At 35.9% G+C, this 20,989-nt stretch overlaps 1 protein-coding gene across 4 annotated transcripts in view; it reads left to right on the plus strand.

Moving 5' to 3' along the window:
- The window catches only part of ajap1 (adherens junctions associated protein 1), a 47,660-nt gene that overhangs the window by 11,462 nt on the left and 15,209 nt on the right, over positions 1–20,989 (plus strand). For all 4 annotated transcript variants that reach the window (XM_015337271.2, XM_015337270.2, XM_015337274.2 and 1 more), the window contains exon 2: positions 14,243–14,994. In XM_015337271.2, coding sequence (XP_015192757.1) covers positions 14,243–14,994 — 752 coding nt within the window. The remainder of the gene's footprint in view (positions 1–14,242; positions 14,995–20,989) is intronic.

A 20,989-nucleotide genomic window follows, 5' to 3' on the forward strand; every position in this document is an offset into this window, starting at 1 on the left:
GTTTTTAGCCCCCTCTGATCAGAGGACTGCCCTGGAGGGCCTGAGATCCTTGCATGGTATTTTAGCTGGCTCCCTGCAGAGACCTAAATGTCTCTCAAATCTGTATCCTATTTGCTGCATATCAGAAACATGTTGTAGACATGTTTATAAAGCTTTGAACCTGCAACCTTGCAGGTGTTGCTGTGAACAATCTAAATTATAGGGGTTTAATTTATCTTTTTTAAAGACGGCAGGCAGTGTTTTTATGAGACATTAACCTTATAGGAATATTGGAAATCATTGCTGAAGATTACATTTTGGTAACTGTGTTTAAGTCACACTCTAATGTTAAATATCTTCAGTTTAAACATAATTCACCCAGCCTTCTGCAATTGCAATAATGAACGATCACCGCTAAACCCAACTTGTTCCTCTGAACAGCATTTCATGCATGGCACGCATTTTGCTGACTTAAGGTTCAGCTCTATTGAAATTGATTTTGTTAACAAGCTGCCCATAAGCTGTTTTTTTTAAACATACAGACTTACGCAAACAAAATATTAAAATGTATGAGACTTGTTAACTCATCCAGATTATAAATTGAATTCCATTGCCAGTTTTGTAAGATGGATTTTGAAGGTCAAAAAACCTCTCCAAGATAACCTACAAGATGAGTGTTGTCAGGGATCATGGCTCTGCCAGATCTCTCCACAGTTCTAGAGTTTGTTCAGTCAGTGGGTTGACGTACAGGTAAATATAAGCAAACTGGAATTCCATTCATGATCCCTATTGTAAGCAGTTGACCACTTGTGGGATAAATTTGCACAGCTCTGCAGCATCTTGCTAATGTGCATCAGGTTTGTAGCATTTGATGGAATTCAAGATGTGTGAGCAAGAAAATGGAAGTATTTCTATTTAGGATGTTGGGGAAAAGAAAGTCTCAGCCCCTTGCTTGCATTATGGGAATATGTTTTTTTTTAAAAAAGTATTTTTGACGTTTTGCATTGCAACAAATCTGTGTTCTTAAAAAGGCTTTATTTTTAAGGTGCTGGCACAATTATACAGCTCATAGTCAGAACTTGAAATGTTAGAAAGAATCAGCATTGAGGAGAGCATTTCAAACAATAAAAGTAAAATGTACGCGTAAACTTCCAATTTACATCACAAAATAGACGAGGACAGCATCGTGTTCAGAACCAGACTACAAACCTTCCGGTGACATATTGTGGCCTTATTACACTGTAAAGAAGAGGACTTCTTTACAATTTTAATGTAATATTGCTTTCGATTTCGAGATAGTTTTCTCGACAAATACTACTTGTTAACTCTGCATGCAGATCACGTTGGAACGTTTCTAAGGCGAAATGTCTGCTGCACAGCCTGTACGAATTACGCATAATATCGTAATTCGTGGGAACTTGAACGCGAGTTTGCAACATGTCAATTGATAGTACTTTCACAAAATTCTCAATTTTGTGTTTAATTCGAAATCTGTAACGTCAAAGAATTGCTTTTGTTACCGAGATTTAATAACTAGTCTAAGAAACCGGGACTTCCAGGTCTTACATTAACCCGCGTTCAATATATTGAACCTTTTAAGGTTTTAGTAGCAAGTTAATCTTCATGACCCGTTCATAGCGGACTATAATCTTCTAATGTTATAATCTTATTTTACTATTAATTCTTAAGCAATTAATCATTTTATTCTTCATCTTCTGCATTATACCTTCTCTGCTTTGTATCTTCCCCGTTAAGTTAAATCACTTTTCTTGTGGCACTGTTATAATACGGTTACCCACGAAATCATGAAACTTTGTTGGAGAAGCCATGTTTATTTATGTACATTGCCTTGCGTTAAAAAAAAGTGAGCTAATCATCCAGATAATTTCACCCTAGGCAGGCTAGATTTTGTTGATTTTGAAGTATTTAACACACAATTACAGAGTGGCCATTTACAGGCTACAGTACATATTGCAGACCAAAAAACATCGAATTGAAATAGTGGGCTAAGAAAAAGAGGGTTATTAAGGCAACGGCTGATAGAACATTTTTTTGATGACAGGGAATACAGGGCAGTGAGACAGTGATCACAGGAGTGATGTGTAGGCTGTTTAAATATGTAAAATGCTGCAGCATGAAGGCAGTGATCAAAGACTGGTTTATTTCCCATGGTGAAGTGGTCTTGAAAGCCAGATACTCTTTGGAAAAGCTTTCACTGCTTTGCATTACAGTCGAAAACAATGTATAATTGATTTCATTCTTGTCTTTATATGCCTTTTTATGATCTCCTACATCTTTATGTGTCTTTCAACACCTTTACGCTCTCTTAGATCTAACTGAAGGTTATATAATAAACACCTAAAGCCCTACAGTGAATAAAATCCAAAAAGCTTCTGATTGATAAGGGTGGATCCGCATGTTTAACAGTGTATTGTGTGTAGACATTTGGGGAAGGGGGGGTGAACAGCAGAATTATGTAAAAGGGAACTGTTTAAAGATGCCACACTTTGTACCATCACAGATGAGACACAATTCTGCCTTTGTAGTGCTGATGACAGTTATTAGCCATTGACTAGATAGTCATCAGGTTTCAGTTTTTCATTATGCAAATGTAATTACAAACTGTCATAATTAAAATAATAATAATAATAATAATAATAATTATTATTATTATTATTAAAACCCTACTATACAGCTTAATGAGTAATAACTGCACTTGTTTTTTATATTTTTAATATTTTTTTGATTGTGACAATATAATGAAATATACTCGATAACTGCGATAACATTCTGTCCTATTATCAGTTCAATACACTTCTTCAAAAGATACCATTGTGTTTAGCTGTCAGTTTTATATTGTGGTTTGGTTAATACATATACTGTACATGTGGAGAAAGTGTCCCTTTCATCAGCATTGCTGTGCTTCAGTGCCTAGCAAAAATACAAAGAAACAATGTGCATCCCTAATTTGCTTTATTTAGCACTTTGTGTTGTATGCAGTGAAACTGGGAGTTATAGGGGTATTGTAACGGTGTCTAGGCAACAGAAAGAATACTGAATACTGATCAGATAACTAAATATAAGAATACAGTTTCTGGTGAAGATGAATCCTTTCTTACTACAGTAGGTGCTGTTTCACACTCATGCCTTTTTCCCGTCTCACCGCTACGCATATGGGTCTTTTTCTGCTCTCCTGCTCCCCACGGTTAGTCCCTTTGGACGTCCGTGACATCGAGCCTGGGCTGTCTCTCTAGCTGACTGGGATTCCCCAGGTTGTGGCACAGAATTGGTAGACCTCTGCCAGCGTAGGATGGGGAGAAGGCAGGGGCTCCTGTGACCCGCTGGGCTCCTGGAGCCCGGCAGTGAGACAGGCACCACTTGTCCAATCTGCGAGGCAAGATTGTTAAGGCTGGAGGACATGGAAAATAAGCAGCTCTAACAGGTGTGCATCGTAGCTCCTTCTCCACCTGCAGGTAGAGGAATTGATATTGAAAAGCTGAGTCTTAAACAAGTGAGGATCCCAAACTGGGACATGCTTCTTGGATTATTTCTAGTGTCTTAATTCTAGTGAATTTTAATGTTTTAAAAATAGGCTGTTGTCCCCTTGAGTAAGGAATTTCACTAAGAACTGCTGCAGTAAATTATCTGCTATATAAACGCATCTCTAGGTTGTCATTGTAAATATGAATTTCTTCTCAATTGACCTATCTGGTTAAAGGATAAATTGTGGCATTTTTTTTTAAACAGAAATTAGAAAAAAGCTAATACTGTCTTCTGGTGTAATTGAAGAATTTGTTTGATGTTCACACATCTGAAACTTTGTTTGAAGTACTTCAGTTACTTAGGAGTCAGAGTAGGTCAAATCACAGTTGAATAGTAATCCAAAATTATCGACCCAAGGCTCCACTGTGATTTCTGCCTAAGAAGAGAAGCTAAAAGCTGTATCCCTGAATGAATTTGTATTTCTGAAATCAATTAAAATTGATCTACCTCTTAGACACACTTTACATTATATGTTTTGCTAATGTGAGGTGTATTATTACACTTTAAACACAGGCTGGTGCAGATCTGAGTTGAAATCAATGCTATCGTATACGAGACATGCTGTCTGGGAGCCAAACATTGGAAAAGCCATTTAAAAAATGACAATTGTCTTGTTCCTTTTTCGAGTGTATAATTATTATAATCTTAAGTCTGATCTATATTGCTAATGATGACCATTACAAAGGCTCTAATCTTCAACTACAGCTGAACCTACTTGACGCTGTCCTAATTTCAGTTTATGGATTAGAACCTGATTTTGAAGTTGTGGTTTCTGCCAGGAATGGCCTCTCTTTCTCTCTAGTTACTGCTTCTCCAATTAATGCTTGCTGCCTAATTGCCTTTTCTTTCCTGATTTTACATTGAAAAGGATGAGCTACAAAGCCCCATTTATTTAATATGATGGAAAAAAAAGACACACAGTACAATTTTGCCAGGGAGAAGTGTACTGTAGGCAATGCCGCGTAGTTCTGTAATGTTGCCATAGAATTACATGATTCTCTTTGTGGAAAATAACCATAGAAATGTGACTAAAATTGTAATGAAGTTATTACATTCTTAAAGCTATAATTAAGGAGCAAATGAGATGCTAGATTGCTTACCCTAATTTGTGGGTTACTCAGCATGTACTATTTTTTAATCCATTTGTTATATCTGGCTATTTAATTGTGTCATTGATCGGAACTCGGCACCAGCAGTAAATGTGTAGTTAAATGAAATTAAAGTCCTTATATTGAGAAGTAGTTGTCAAGAATATAATGAGATTAAAGAGTCCCTTTTTATATTTCAGTTTTTCCATTTTTTGGGGGAGGGATGGGGGCAGTAAAGGATTTTTCTGGTTAGGATTATTCTACTAAAGGATTCTGTGGGTTAAAGTTCAGAATTGATCACAAGTTTCCTTACAGCACAACAATACACTAACTTTATTCATTAGTAGTTCACGAAATTAGCATTAATGTAAAATTCAAATGTCCCAGTATTGTCCCAATAAATTAATCTTAAAAATATTTAAAAATCGCTTTAATGAGATCTATGAATAAGACACTATGATTAAGGCATTTGTTTCTTAAGACTATGAGAGAATGGTTACAAACTACAGTATAGATTGCCTTTGGCATTAGATAACTTATTGGTCCACGAATCTAATCTATTCCTAAAGAGGAAACAACATTATACTGTAGCTCGTTCCATAGACCCACAGTCTTTTAGTGAATGTAAAAAAAAGTGAGAAGTTCTCAGATTTTAATGCACTTCCACATAGTTTCCAGCTGTGTTTTATGGTTTACTGTTTCACTGTTCATTCTGATGTAGATGTGTATATCTGCATCCACCAGCTTAACTTTTTCTATGCCTTTAAGGGTTTTAAAAGCGTGTTTTGGGTCCCCTCTTAATTTTTCATAATCAAGAATAAAAAGGTTCAGTTCCTTTATCCTGTCAGTGTAAAACGTTCCCTTAAGCCAAAATGTATTTGGCTGCTCTTATGATTCCAGAGCAGCAATATCTCTTCTCTAATGTGGTGACAAAACTAGACCTTACTGGTGTGTTATACTATTACAACAATGCTTGATTTAAATTCAACTCATTTGACTATGTCTCCTACCATTTTGTTTGCCTTTTTTATTGCTTCTCTACATTGTTTTGAAGATGTTAATCATCTGTCAACACGAACACCTGAATCTGCTCATTAATAGCCTCTTCAAGCTATTTCTCATTTTGTTTTTCCAATTTCTTTTTACTGCCTGCATGCAAAGCTTACCACTTGGCTGCATTAAACATCATCTAATAGTTGTTTGACAAGAATTATATCAATGTCTTTTTAAATTTCATTTGCTCTTCTGTTTGCTAATCCTTCTATGGTAGTATTATCTGCAAACCCGACTAGTTTTCATTTCTTTACTGACATCTAGTTTATTGATATAAATTAGGAAGAGTGGTGTTTCCAGTTCAGATTCCTGTGATACCACATTACAGTCAGCATCCCAATTTGAGCATTTGCCCTGAACTGTACTCTCCATTTTCTATTTTTATTAAGCAATTCTCAAACCAAATTCACACATTTCTTTGAAGGATTAGTGCCTCTAATGTCAGAACTAATCTTTAAGATATCTGTATGAATACAATCTACTCAAGAAACATTTGATGCTCAGGCCCTTCAATGAACAAAGAAAAAAGAATGATATACTTAAACTCAGATTCATAAACTAAGTTTAAATCAGAATTGAAGTTCACAAACACATGCACTTTATGATACTTAAACAAAATGCAGTCATTGATGTGAAATATTATATATGAATAGGACTTCTAATAATAGATACTAATGATGATGTATCTGTATAAATAAAGATTAATTTTATTCTGCTCTAACATTTAGAACAAAATATACATCTTAAGATGTATCAGTTAGTTGTAGACCGTTAGGTATCAGAAATATGCAATTAGTTTTCATTTTGTTAACTGATAAAAAAACAAAATGATTACAAATTATTTTACAATATAATGATTTAATCTTGGTTTTTAATGACAAACCAAAATAAGCACACAGAAACACACATAATTCTTTAGGAATTCTGAAATAGTATTATATAAAGGGACAACAATCAAAACCCAACCTGCTTTATGATTACAATCGATATAAGCTATCAAGACTTTGGGGAATGTTATAGACAATCATTTTTTCAACAGCTTGCATTTTTCCAGAAGCTTGAGACATTTATTGTAATAATAACAATTACAATAAACAATTTCATTATTCACTTAAAATAACCCTGAGAGTAATACATGAAGTAGTATATCAGTAAAAGTATTATTAAATCATGAGTGTTTGATGAACTGGCTTTCTAGGTGAGTTTGCCTTGAATATTCTTGAATGATGACATTATATTGACTTATGACTCAAACTTTTTTCACAATTGATTCATTTACAGATGAAACATTCTTTAATTGATTGTTTGAGCTCTACATGGCCACTAATTAAATATTTGAAATTAAATTATTTGAATTATTTCTACTTCTGCATAAGCAATAACTCCAGCAATAACCCCAAAGTTAGTTTAGCCTTGCTGCTGCTTCCAAGTTGAGCTTCTTTGACACAAATATATGTTTGCTGTAAGAGATCTTTAAATCACATTTTTTTTCCCTCATGTGTGAAGTGGGAAAATGACTCCTACTCGTATACACATGAGAAACATTTGAACAATGGATTCTTACACTGAAAGTACAGTAACATTGCTTGGATGGGAAAAAGATATCAGCCGCTCTGAACTATTTATCATGAAAACTCAGTAAGGACATGGATTTCAGAGAAAAGTTAATGATCTGTTCTGCACTGTTGGTAGCTACTGCTTCACTCTTGAACTGAATGTGAGTGGAGCTATATACTGTTTTATTAAGGACTGATCATGCTACTGTATAAATGGGCGACATTATCAAACATTCTGGTCTTTCAGTTCTTGAATTGTTTCCAGTGTGGGGCAGTTGAAGTTTCAGAGGCTTGTTATCTCCATATGAATTAAAAAAAAAACAATATCACATAAATGATATTCTTATCGGTATGTTTTTCAGCCTTTCATGTAGTGTGAAGAAAGCCTCTTATAGTTAGGATAAAGTTTGAAATATAGACATTAATTCACAGCTCAATAGAAAATCTAATAAATATGTCTTGGACTCGACTCATTTTAATTTTAAATGTCGTGAATGGTGCTTAACCCAAGAATTCATTGTGATGCCTACCAGCCCATTTTGCAATGAGATTCATGTGGTGTAGCAGGAACAATCAAGTATTCAGGCCGCTTGCCATCTAGGAATTCAGGAATATAAAACAGTGCTACCTGCTGTAGACAAGATTACAGTTTTACACCAAAATCACTGCTCCGGGTGTCTTATTGCTGTTGCTAAAGAAATGACCCTGTTTGAAGCCAAAGATTATTGGAATAAAAGTGGCAGAGCTCTCTGAATTGCATTGACATTGGGTATTGATCTCTTCCATGTGGAGGACTGAGTTATCTGGGCGGTCTGTAGCGTGGCTGTGTGGGCGATGGAAATGAGCCTGGCAGTGTCTTACTGTGACAATGATAGGCATAAAAAGGCTCGTGAAGGTCTCTGTTATTTGTGTTCTCTTTAATCCTCTCTAAAATATTGCTGATATGGTAGAAGTAATAACACTCACAGTTATGGAGTTTTTAAAGTGTTGCATTCAAGACTGTCCCTTTTCATTTCTACAGTACATACTATAATGTCTTCTGTCAATGTTCATTAAATAAATTGATGTTTGTATTCAGAAATTGTACTGGGATGCTTTTTTTCAGGCAAAAGAGATGCTGAAGGTATCTCTTCAGGTATTCAGTTCTGAAGGAATGCAAACTGTGGCCCCAGGCAATTCTGAAGAGGTTTCATTTATCTGTAATTAATGTTCCCAGATATATTGGAAAAATTTATTTTCAAAATCAAATTCTTGTTTTATTTTTTTGTTTGATCCTTATAATTATAATTAGTATAATTGATTTATACATAATTAGATAAAAAAAAACTAAAAACAGGAACAAAGATGAAAATATGAATTTAATTTCAAGGGTTAAAGTGACTGATATTTTATAAGGAATTGTATATATAATGACATAAGGATTTATTTCACCGCCCATGTACACCAACAGTGTTTGGGGTACTTTACAGGGTGAAAAGAAAGAAAGATATCTAAATAACAATTGACAGAAATAAAAAACAAAGAGAAAAAGTAGCAAACTAATTCCTGACTAATTAGATGAGTTATTAACCTATATTTCAAAGGATTAAACAGAACACCCAGTAAAATTATATGAGGGTGTACTTTGTGGCTACTGCTTCCAAGTTGAAGGTAATTTAATAAGAGATGTAACTTTCCTGGCCTATCACCTCCATTTTTGGCCTATTTTGGCCAAGATAGAGATGTAAAGCTGAATGTCATCAGCTAAATTAAAAATACACCCATCTCCTTATTTATTAACAAAATTCATTCCTAGAAAACTATTCAAAATGTGAAAATTTGTAGACAAGCACATACAGTAATTCCCATGAATGTACAAATACATGTACAGTACATTCTTAATATAAAGCATCACTCAGTATTACTTATTTTTACCCCGACAATTGTCAAAGTAAGAAAACCTTTGCTTGTTTATGATGGTTACCCTATTTACCCTAGAAGAGAGATGAAAATAAACAGAGCAGGTGAATTAAGAACACAGCTGGACTCGGGAACAATGCTGTGGGAGGCAGGAGTGGGCGGTCATGCTATGCGGATGGTGTCTTTCATTCAGCTGTGAAGGATGTGTCTTCGTTGTAGTGAAAATCTCTTTGTCACCGAGGAAAGAAGTTGTATGAAAATGCATGCAATTCAAAAAACATACAGTAGATCCTTGAGATCAAATCTGCTAGTGATTAGCATAGAATAGCACTTTCGCAGTGTTTGATCCACACTAGTCAATTTAAAAAGACAATTATCCCTTTAGGAAGTTTTGTCTCAAAAGACATGGGCTTCTTTTGATATCTGTTTAGTCTTTTAATTGTACTGTCCTGAAACGGTGTGAAATGTTGTACTGTATCAGATACCCCACTAAGGGTGATGGGGACTCAGGGTGTGAGCAGGACTGGGCCCTTCCAGGTGAGGTCACTCACTGGCAAGCCAGCGACTGGGGCTCGATTCCCAGCAGGATTAAGCTTTTCCCCAAGATTATTCCAGGACCTTCTGCATGATTGCTGCTTGTTTGCCACCTAGCAGGTCCCACTGCTTTTTAGTCCCCGTCTCTCCTCCGTTACATGGGAGGCATGAGTGTGCAATAGTGTTGTGACTGGAAGATGAATCACCCAGTGATGAATGTACAACACTTGTATTGACCTCCACTTTGTTCTTCTGCAGTTGGTGACAAACAGTAGGGACCCAAAGGAGTTAAACAGGTACAAAACAAAACCTTCCTGCCTATTGTTAATGTCAGATTGATAACTTTACAAGCCTGGTCTTCATTGTATTGCTATTGGGATTATGGCAGGTCTTGCAGTGCTGCTTTCCAGTAGTGAGAGTGTGCACTATGCATGTCCAATGGACAGTACTGAACTAGGGGGAACTATGAAACTTATCTGGCTGTCATAAATAACTGATAATAAGTCACAATTCCAGGTTTCAAGATCCAATTTGAAATATTTTATAAATGAAGCATATTTCTAAAGTATTAATAAGATAACATACAGTACTAGTACTGAACTGTGATAATAACCTACCTTTAATGTACATTAAGTGAATGTAGGCATAAAAACTCTACTTCAGACCAGAACATAGGTGATATTCTATCCCTAATCCTAGGGTTAGGTGCTTGTATGCTTGTAACATTTTTTACAACAGTTTATGACACCATTAATAATGTTAATAAATCATTGGAAATTAAGTCACCATAGTGCATGCAAACAGCTGTCCTGGAAATTTTAAAGAATGAATATCTGGTCCCTCAGGAATGAGGTGCACAGTGTAGTTAATGGATCTGAATCTGTCTGATTTGGTTCAGGTTTCAGAATCCTCACAAATAATAAAAGTCATTCTAAGCAGTCATTTTCAAAGTTGGATTTAGATAGACAAGACGAGAAAGTGAATTCAGGGCAGACAATTCAATACAAATTCTAAAAGAAATCAGATGGCACCTTGACTCGGATTTTGGCGATCTCATCTGTTACTCAGATTTTGAACAGTTTTGTTTGCTTTACTTGAACCGCCTTCAGATCACAGCTAAGTTTCTTACACAAGCATCTTACAAACCGTAAATCAACAGATTTTTCCAGGACAAATTCAGAGGATGCCAAAATGCAACAGCAGTGTGGGGGCAGGTAGTCGACTTCACGCACTCTGATACTCATGGCTGTCTCTTTCTTGGGATGCAGAAACGAATCTCGCTAATCCAAGAACCCTTTTGACCTTCAGAAGTGCCCCTAAAGGAAAATGAATGTCTGGGAACCTCAGTAGTTTAAGAATCTAATTTCATATCACTGTAGTAATAAAGGTTAAGAACAGAGCTACCGTGTGGACAACAATGGAATACTCCCTGGACAGTCTAAAGCATCTCTGCTGTCTCAGTTTAGCAAGAAGCACATGTGACATGCAAATGCTTTAGGTAATCATGCTTACATTGATGTTACTTAATATCTCAAATCACATTTTGACTGTGATTTGATTTAGATTATAGACCAGTACAGACTTAACTTCATCAGAAGATCTAGTATCTTATGTAGAAAATTCCTTTGGCTCAATGTTGTAATCAAGTAAAAGTTGCTGCAGTTCCCCTATAATATTGTTTGTTAATTTAGCTATTAATCATTTAATCTGATGAAACGTCATTTCATCTGATTTGTCTCTGGTTTAAGATAGAAGTTTAAGAAGTTTAAGACTATAATTTTCAACCTACAGTATAATTGAATACCATGTTGGGGGATTGGCCAGTCCTGATTCTGGGCACAGAGAGCACCACATATAGGCCTCTCATACTGTAAGTCAATACTGTATACAGATGAGAAGTAATTTAGAGACGCTTTGGAACAAAAATGGACGCCATGCTTGTTTTCACAGCCGGAACTGTCCATGCCTACAGTATGTTAATGAACCAATTGCTTACTAAAATGGAAAAACAGACTTTCAACTGTTAAAAGTCTTTATGAATTTATAATTGAAGATGACCTGTAAACAGTGATGGATTCTGGCTTTTCAGTTTAATGCTTACTGTATAGGATCATGGATTCTGGTAAGAATCCGGTATGGATTTTGTATGCTGGATGCATTGTTTTCTTTGTATGTAGTGTATTTAATGTCATCTGTATGCATTGTTGATCAGACGTTTAGACTAGCCCTTGAGCTTGAATTGTTCAAGGACAATGAAGATTACAAGATTTCCTCTAATAAAGATGTTTCTCCCAGTATAATCCCATGAATTGATCGATATTTCTGCTTCACTAAGGGTTTACCAGACAGAAGCAGTTTAGAGATCAATTCTGCAGTTATTGTTCCCTATTTTCAATAATGAAGTAGGAAAGAACCTAGAGGTCTGTTTCATTGGCTGAATAGTGCTTTAAAAGCAATGATTCCTGATTGTTTGAGAGAGACACTGGCTAAATATCAATTCACTACAGTTATGAAAACATTTAATTTTGCAGTTGTGTGCCATTAACGTCTAGACATGCAATAATTGTGTAACATGTAAGGTAAATGCATCTTACCAATATGTTTATTCAACCTTCCTTATGTTTACTTTTTAGATAAATATGTTTTGTCAGCCATTCTTATTGTAAGGTTTTATTTAATACCAGGATCTAAAACTAATTGTAATACATTTTCTCATTCACAAGGACCATTGGAAAGATGATATAAAGTACTGTAGCATTAGGCTTTCTTTCTAAATTCTTTTTCTAAATGAAAATAAATGACAAACCTTTTGGGGGCTAAAAAATAGATTAAATGAACTTAACAAAACCAATAATGGTGATATGGTACCCAGGGAAGCATTATTTTGTGTTAAGATGTATTACTGTCCTAAGCCTAGATTTTACTGAGTAGAGATTGCACAGATGCTTACACAAATGTTCTGTGTTGTTATGGGGTATTCCTGGGTGCTTTAAAGACACACTGGCTGTCTCTGTACTGGCTGTGTGTGCCCTGCATGAGTTGGTATAGGGTATAGTCATACCTTGCACCATGTGATTCTAGGATAGACTCCTGGTGCACACCATAGTGGCCAGGAATAAGCAACTTCCTGTAAATGTATCAGTGAAAATCACAAAGGAAAAAGAAAGATAATTCTAAGATTTTAGTTTAAAGTTAATGCATCTTTTTAATTTTGTTGTGTAATGCCCTGATTTAGAATGGGTTTCCTATTTTGTTTATTCAGTCTCCATATCTAACTGTGTAAACCTACCCTATTCTGACAGTTCAGACCAATGACTTTTAAATAATCCAGCCAGCAGACCAATGTACATTGCGATGGAGCTCATGTCTGCTTTCTTGTGTCTCAAGGGATATTATAGGCCATGCTGCAAGCTGGAATACACAAGAGTTTTAATCTAGGACATCAAAATAGCTTTTGAAGTATAAATGAATTGGAGCTAGAGTTAATTGTCAGGATCAAGGACACAACAATGGTTTGCATGACATCTGGAAAAAAAAAGCAGGTGAAAAGCTGTGTTGTGAATCTGTGCAATATATGATCTGTTCAAAATGTTACCTTCATGCTTTCGATTGCCTGTAAAAATCATTAATAAGAACTGTAATTGGATGCAGTACATTAGCTTAGGGTGCAGTAATTACAAAGTACAGTGTTTGTAAATAGAGTATTTCACCTATGTTAAAGTATATCAGCAATGAAACCAGTTTAGAACAATATTGTTATAGTGCATTTAATATTAAGTGTGAAAAACAACTTGTTGCTTTCTTGAACATACTCCTAGTGCATTGAAACTAGACAATATACATAGTTTAAAAGTGTATGTAAGAATCTGTTACTATTTTTAAGTGGATATAATGTCGTTAGTATTTGCTTCCATATCATAATTGAGGAAAGAAATGGTGCAGCTTTTTAGGTCATTGAGTACAATAATTGTGCTCCCTGCAGTTGAAATATTAATAATAATGATAATAATTAAAGGATCTAAAAATAACGTCTTACTTGGAGAAAATCTGAGTGAAGCCAAATTACATAAAATATTTTCCCTGTTGGCTGATGCATTTTGCATTTCCCATAGATAAGCTGGGGTAACGAGAAAGCATCACTATAGACATACAGCAGAAATTATAAATCAATTGTCATGATGATTGAGAGCATTAACTTTTGCTAACATCCTCCCACCTTAGGCTATGCAAGAATGGAAGTGACTGTATTAGTCTACTATATACCAATAACCTACAATAACCTACTCAACCTTTTTAACTTTTTAACTTCAAATTAAAAATACTAAGACAATTAATTTTAAAAAACCACTTCCTCTATGTTTTGGGGATGCATTTTAAACTAATAGAAATAAAACAAGCACAGAAAGACAAATATCAGTCCAGCCTGCCGTCAGCATGAACTGTTTTCAATGTCCAATTCAGACTGCACAGGAGAAGAAGAAAAAGACAAACCAGCAACACAGCAAGAAGGATATGAAAGATTGAAACTGACCTGTACATGTTTAAGCAAGGTGGCTAACCTGCAATTTTCCTTGTTTCTGTTTTTTTCAGTTCAATGTCTCCTATACGACCCGGAGGCTCAACTGGACGGCACGCATGGATTCTTCTTGCCATGATCCATCTTACCATGGATTTCTCTTCCTGTAGCCCTGTCACGCAAGGTGCGGGATTCAAACTCATATCAAAGCCCTTGCCTCGACACAGACTGGGCCACAGCCCCCTGTGGGATGCGCAGAACAGGCTGCACTGGAAGATCCCAAGCCTGTGGTGGCAGAGGGCTTCTCGTCCTGGGATGCACCTGGGAAAAGTGGGCAAGGGCCTGCTGTTAAGAAGTCACAAACACAGGGGACCAATGCATAAAGGCATGCTTTGTAAAGAGTGCCAGTCTACATATTCTTCCACTGAGCTGTTGGACTCTGTGGGCTCTCCTGTGGAGCGAACCTCGGATAAAGTGACCTTTTTGAAAAGGCCGAGGAGGCAAGTGAAATGGGGGGATTATGAGCATTATCCGGAAGGGAGGACCACGACGGTGCCTGGATTTATCGATTGGGGACCGACGGGGGGAGATGACACAAGCACGGGGGAGAATGGCGACAAGCCGGTTCCAAACTCCACAGTGGCTCGCAAACCCCCGACAGCCACCGCTGCAACGATCATCACCACCACCGTGACCACAAAGAGTCCCAGAAATACGCCAAAAAGCCCTCCGGTGGTGACCACGACGAGGAAACTGACCACAACACAGTCCAGTGTTAGTTTTGGAGAGACCATCAAACCTCCTAAGCCATTTGGAGACACAGCAGGTACCTCCGATTTTAACTTCTCTTACATGAGGCGGTTGCACTGTAGAGGTAAAAAAAGCATATTTATTTAAAAGCTGTGAATCTTCCCGTAAGTAACTATACTGTACATGTGATTGTAGCTGACTCAAGTTTAGTCTGTAGATGGTAATTTTATTTTAAAGTTATCATTTCTTATACTGTTGGATTTGCTCCCATAAAATGAACTGACTCAATTTCCCTTTCTGTACTTGGACTGTTTTTTCGGCACAGAGCTAGCACAAAAAAAGCTCTTGCACATGACAATCCCTCAGGAATATGACTATGATAAGGTGCAGTCAGAGCTTTATTAATTAGTAATTACTGCATCCTTAAAATAGAATGGTATCAAATAAGAAAGAAATATAACATCATGCTATCTAAAAGTGCCATTTTTACCCATTTCCAACATAATTGAAGTCAATGAAGACTTTATATCAGTTTGCCAATATGCATCAATTCAGATTTGTCTGTGAATCTATTTTTAAAATATTCATTCTTTTTTTTTCTGCTTGCACCATTTCATTAAGTCAACAAGAAAACTGAAAACAAGAGTTGTTCCTTCTCTTGGCTGCAAACCAGAGCTGTCACTGCTATTTTAATTTTACAGCTTGTGCCTAGAAAACTCATTATTTATTAAAATAAGCTTTAGAGAATGAAAACTCATCTCACATTGGCTTACGAAAGGTTTTTTCCTGGAGTCTAGAGTGGTGGTCTGAGCCATCACTGATAGATGGAGTAGATGCAGTAGAACTGGCACTGGCTTTTAGCACCATATAAAAAACTTGAGATGCTCTAAGTAAAGGAATTAGAACAGATTGTTGACACACATCTTAAATACGTTTTCCCAAAGTATTTCTCAAATCTATTTAAGTGTTCCAATTACATTTCCAATTGGATTAAAAAAGCATAACACAAGTTAACAATGATTTTTCTGCTTTCTGCTGACAATGTGTTGGTGTAGTCTGTCTGCATTTTCATGTTTTTCATCAGTGCCTATTCTCTCTCTTCCCATAGAACACCTTGTCAAGATGTTCACTTTCTTTCTACTTCTTTCTGATATTGATACTTTCATTCCTTTCAAAGGTTTTCTGCTTTAGAATAAAATATTTTTTCCATCGTTGCTCTGATTTCATTATGCCAGCTGAAATATTTGTGTGATGGCCAGTATGCTTTTAATGGTGCAGTATCCCAGGGTGTATTTAACTTTGTTTACATTAATGGCTAGATTTATGCCCATTGATGGTGAAGCAAGGCTAGGATATGCACTTCCTGACTGCGGTAACTAATCTTAGTTTATTAGTTCCAGTGAAGTACTATACAGTATACTATACTCTTTATGTATACTATACAGTATATGCAAGTTTAAATTGTGACAAATAATTGGAATGGGCAACTCCATCATATGCTGTAGTTGTCACCAAATGTTTTTTAAAGTATTTCAGTAGTTGTAACAACAATTAAGACTCAAACACTTGGCACCTTTTTCATGTGAGATTAAATGGCCCGTGATGGATGAGTATTCGATCCAGGGGGTATCCTGCCTTGCGCCATTGCTTACTGGGATAGGGTCTGGCTCCACCAGCCCCCTATTTTGGATATAATGGCTAAAAAATTAATGGATTAAATGGCTTTAGTGACATACATGAGTGGCATGATTGTTAGCCATTACAACAGACACAGGGAATTAAAGGAGTAGGATTCCCTTGTGACCCATAACCACCAGATCATATGTTTGCTCAGTGTAGAGAGATCTGTGTCTTGTACAATGATCTGAATTCAAGCAATAATGTCTAAAACATTCAGGCTTTAAAGTATGTTTGGTGAAATGACAGCAAGGAGAATAGATGTTTTCTAATACTGACCTTACCAAAGGGTGTGTTAACTCTCCGTATTTTTTTAAATAAAAAGAGACACGTGCCTGAAGTACAGAATATACCAAGATATTCGTGTACAAAAAGTGCCTTTGGAACTCTGAGCAAATATTATATCCCTTCAAAATCACAGCAAATAGCACTTACTAATGTGTTCAGCGCACTAACATTATGAGTCCTGTTTGTGTAGTGCAGCACTTGACTGACTCTGTCAACACGAGTTATTGTCAACCTGATTTTTCAGCACTTCTGTTTGATTAAATGTGCAGTGTCTCTATAGAGTTCTTCACATTCATATCCCTGTGCACAAACCCACTCACTGATGTTCATGCTATAATTCTCTGTGCGTTTACTGCTGAAGCAGTACTTGCAGTGTTCTTAAAACAATGGGCTTGGCTGTAGTTGAAAATACAAAAAGTATCCCTAACTTGCAGTTTGAGTTCAGGATAATATTGTGCACATTGTGTATAATTCACTTTAAGCAAAATATATCCCTCAGGAAAACTTAATCAGATATACCCTAAATCACGTTAAGAAAAAATCTTGAACAATTTGAATACAAAACTAGTAATACATGTCAATAATTAGAAACAGAACACAAACTCAACTGACAGTCCATTACAGTTAGAAGCAACTGGTGTAAGGGATAACTTAATAATTATTATTAATAATAATTCTTATGGGGAAATGGCTTTTAACATACACTATTGCCTACTACTGTACACTTTTATTGTATACCCATTATATACTGTAGGTCACTGTAATTGACGTCTTCTTAAGTTAATTTTCTCCAAATGTCTTGTTAATTGTAATAACTAATCCTTTACAGAGGTCACTTCAAACCTGCAATGGATTACTTTTTTCAAAGTAACTTTCTCCCAACACTGTTCTTAACCCTGCTCCTGCCTAAATGTATTTTCTTGTCTTTGAAAACTCACATTAAGCTTTCTAATGCAGGTACATGCTGCTTTTTTTTAACAGGAGCAGGTCAGACCCTAACCTCAAACCCTTCCGCTCACTAGTGTGCACTGTATGTATCAGCTACTGCACCTGTGCTTTGTCACTTCACGCCCATCACTGCCCCTGCTGCAGCTCCCTGGATCATTGTAACAGGAGGGTTTCTGATAGCCTTGTCCTCACAGTGAGGCTGTCATTTCCACAGGCAGCCAGATGAAGTCAATAAATCAATCTCATTTCAATTATCTCTTTATTCCATCTTAATTAGGGTTTGACTGAATTACTCAGATTCTTTTATGACTAATGCTCCAGTTATATTAGGTAAGCTATCCATTATGTATATTCCCAGTGCCTCTTATTTTATAGATAATATTTCTGACATTGCGACATTTAAAATGCGGTTTGTATGAAATGTAATTTTTGTATACTGTTCTCAGTAACATCTTCAAAAACTGTTACAGGTGCTGATGAATGGTAAAAAAAGGAAAACAAGACATTCATTTAAAAAAAACCAATTAATATTCTAATTAGTGAATATGGAATATACAAGTATCGTCAAGTAAAATAAATTAAGTAAACTCAATTTCCTTATAGTGAACAGAAGAAGATTTACAGTATAGTTGTTAAGCATGGATTTTTCTTGCCATAGTTTTTCACACCTATGAAAAATATCCAATCGTATTCCACAATGTTGTGTTTTATCACTTTTGTGGTATATAGCATTGCCCCAATTTATAAGATGGACATTTTCTCAGCACATGGAGCACCATGTACTGTACAATCAACTACAAGTTGTTTGATGTTTCTTTTACCAATAAGCCTAAATACAAAATTCTTCACAGACCTCTAGAGGCATTCCAGAAATTTCGCTTGTGTGCTAACAGTGTTATAAAATTATAATTAGTACAACATATAGAGACGGATACTGATGATAATAAAAGAAAACAAATAAAATTAATGAATATTCTTTGGAATGCAAACCAGACAGTTATGTATGCTAGTTACTGTATGTAAAGGTGGCTTGTTATATTCAAAATGAAACTTAATCTCTTTATTAAAATAATGTATGTTCTTCCACAGTAATTAGTGCAATATACTGTATTAAATGGTGGAATTGCACTCATAGGAAACCCACAATTATTCCATTACTTTTTTTAATCCATTTATAGCTTATTCGGGACACACTTATTGGAAGCATCTCTAAGGCAAAATGATCATATACTGTATTTCAGAAGGAATGTGGGCTGGTTGCTGCTCTGTTAACTTGCTAAATGAAGCAATCGAGGCAATGTGTGTTTCTTGTGTTAGATTGTATTGATGGAAAGTATACTGGGATAACACCTGTATTTCTGTAAACTGTAAATTGATACGATTGGCTGTTCTGTATATCAGCCACATTCCCGTCTAGAACTCACTACAGGAACAAAATGCTCCTAATCAACTTCTCTTTGTAATTCACACTGTCGGGGCTATGCACAATCTCTGGTCTTCACATGACACAGAATTCAGGAGGTGCCGTCTGTATTGCTGAAAGGGATATCTAGGAATCCTTTGGAAAATGACTTGAAAGAATCAATTCTAGCAACCATGTGAACAAGACAGGCCAAATGACCTCTTTCTATTTCTTATGTTCTTAAAAGGCTTCTGTGACTTTGGTTGGAAAGATTAATAAAGATTAATGCTTTGCTTACATTATGGAGATAGTTTAGATTAAATGTTATGTCCCAGCCACTTCCAGATTGTTTCTAATCAACACATTATTATTTAAAAGAAGACACAGATGGGCCTGGCATATTTAGAGATCTTATCTCTCTTATCTCTTACATACAGTGAATATTAGTTACTTGTTTTTAATTAACGACTTGTTATAGTTGTGCTGTGGTAAGATAACAAATGAGCAAGAAACCTCTCTAAAATGTTTAATGATAAATAGATTCTGCTTTTTAATAAGCAATTTCTAATTAGCTAATATGCCAAGTTAAATTTGAAAATCAAAAATAAAATGTGTTTAAAACCTGGCTGCAGGAAAGTGGGTTAAAACAATTTTCAGCCCAGTTTCCATGAAATACAGCATGTCTAACATAAGCCTTTTACAGCTAATCACATGAAATTTCTTATGATCAAAAGAAAGGCAGTAACAAATACCAAACTGCCACCAAACTATTCATCTAAAGACTGTTTTTGTTGGGAATACTAATACTTTTACCAGTCAGCTGTTGTCAAGGCACCATCATTGCCTTTTATATTTTAAAACTAATATACTGACATTCAAGTTTTCATCACACCTCTTTAAAGAGGTTATTGGGCCTTTTCCACTAAGGTGCTGGTTGCCATAGTAACAGGCAAGCTTAATGTTGGCTTTTTCTGTCCATTAGCAAACCGGGACAAAAAGGTAATAACCTTGACTTTCAAGAGCAATCCTGAAATCTGTGGCCTAGAAAGTGTGGAATTAAAATACTGTAGTCAATCCCAATTACAGATTTATTTTCTTCCAGCAGTGCTGTCAGTAATCACCATGTAAAATGTCTCAATTGAGTCATGGTGTTTAAAGTTTGCAGGTTTCATAATGCATCATGAAAATGGCTTTGATCACTTTCAATTTTGTGAATATTGGGGGAAAAAAGTGGATTTCTTTTGCTGTGTCCTTAAATATCTGAAGTACTTACTGTAGTCTGTTCTTATATGACATTATTGTAGCTTTCTAAATATGCATCTTGTCAACCAAACTTCACATGATGTGAAGAAGTTTTGGCATTACGACTTGAATACAAGGAACCTGTTGTCTTGTACTTATTCTGAAAATTAGCCATCCAGTGTGATTGAGTTGTAAAGTCTTTCCTCTGACTCAAGGTGCTGACAAAGCAGTTAGACTAATAGGTTGGGATCTTTCAGGGCTCATTTCTCACAGTAAATGTTTCAGAGGGTATCAGCTCAGTGGACATTTGGGGAGATCAACATTTTGATGCTGGCAATTCTAAAACATCAGTGGTGCAGTAGGTAGGGTTTCCCAGCAAAGTTATATGTGCAGAAACTCAATGCACCACAGTGCTGGGACAGACTTATTGTAGACTCTTAAAACATTACAAAAACACCAATTTTATAACATTTGCAATCCTTAGGGGCATAAAAGGAAAAGGTATTAGTCAGTT

The sequence above is a fragment of the Lepisosteus oculatus genome, chromosome 25 (genome assembly GCF_040954835.1).
Source record: "Lepisosteus oculatus isolate fLepOcu1 chromosome 25, fLepOcu1.hap2, whole genome shotgun sequence".
NCBI classification, from domain to species: Eukaryota; Metazoa; Chordata; class Actinopteri; order Semionotiformes; family Lepisosteidae; genus Lepisosteus; species Lepisosteus oculatus.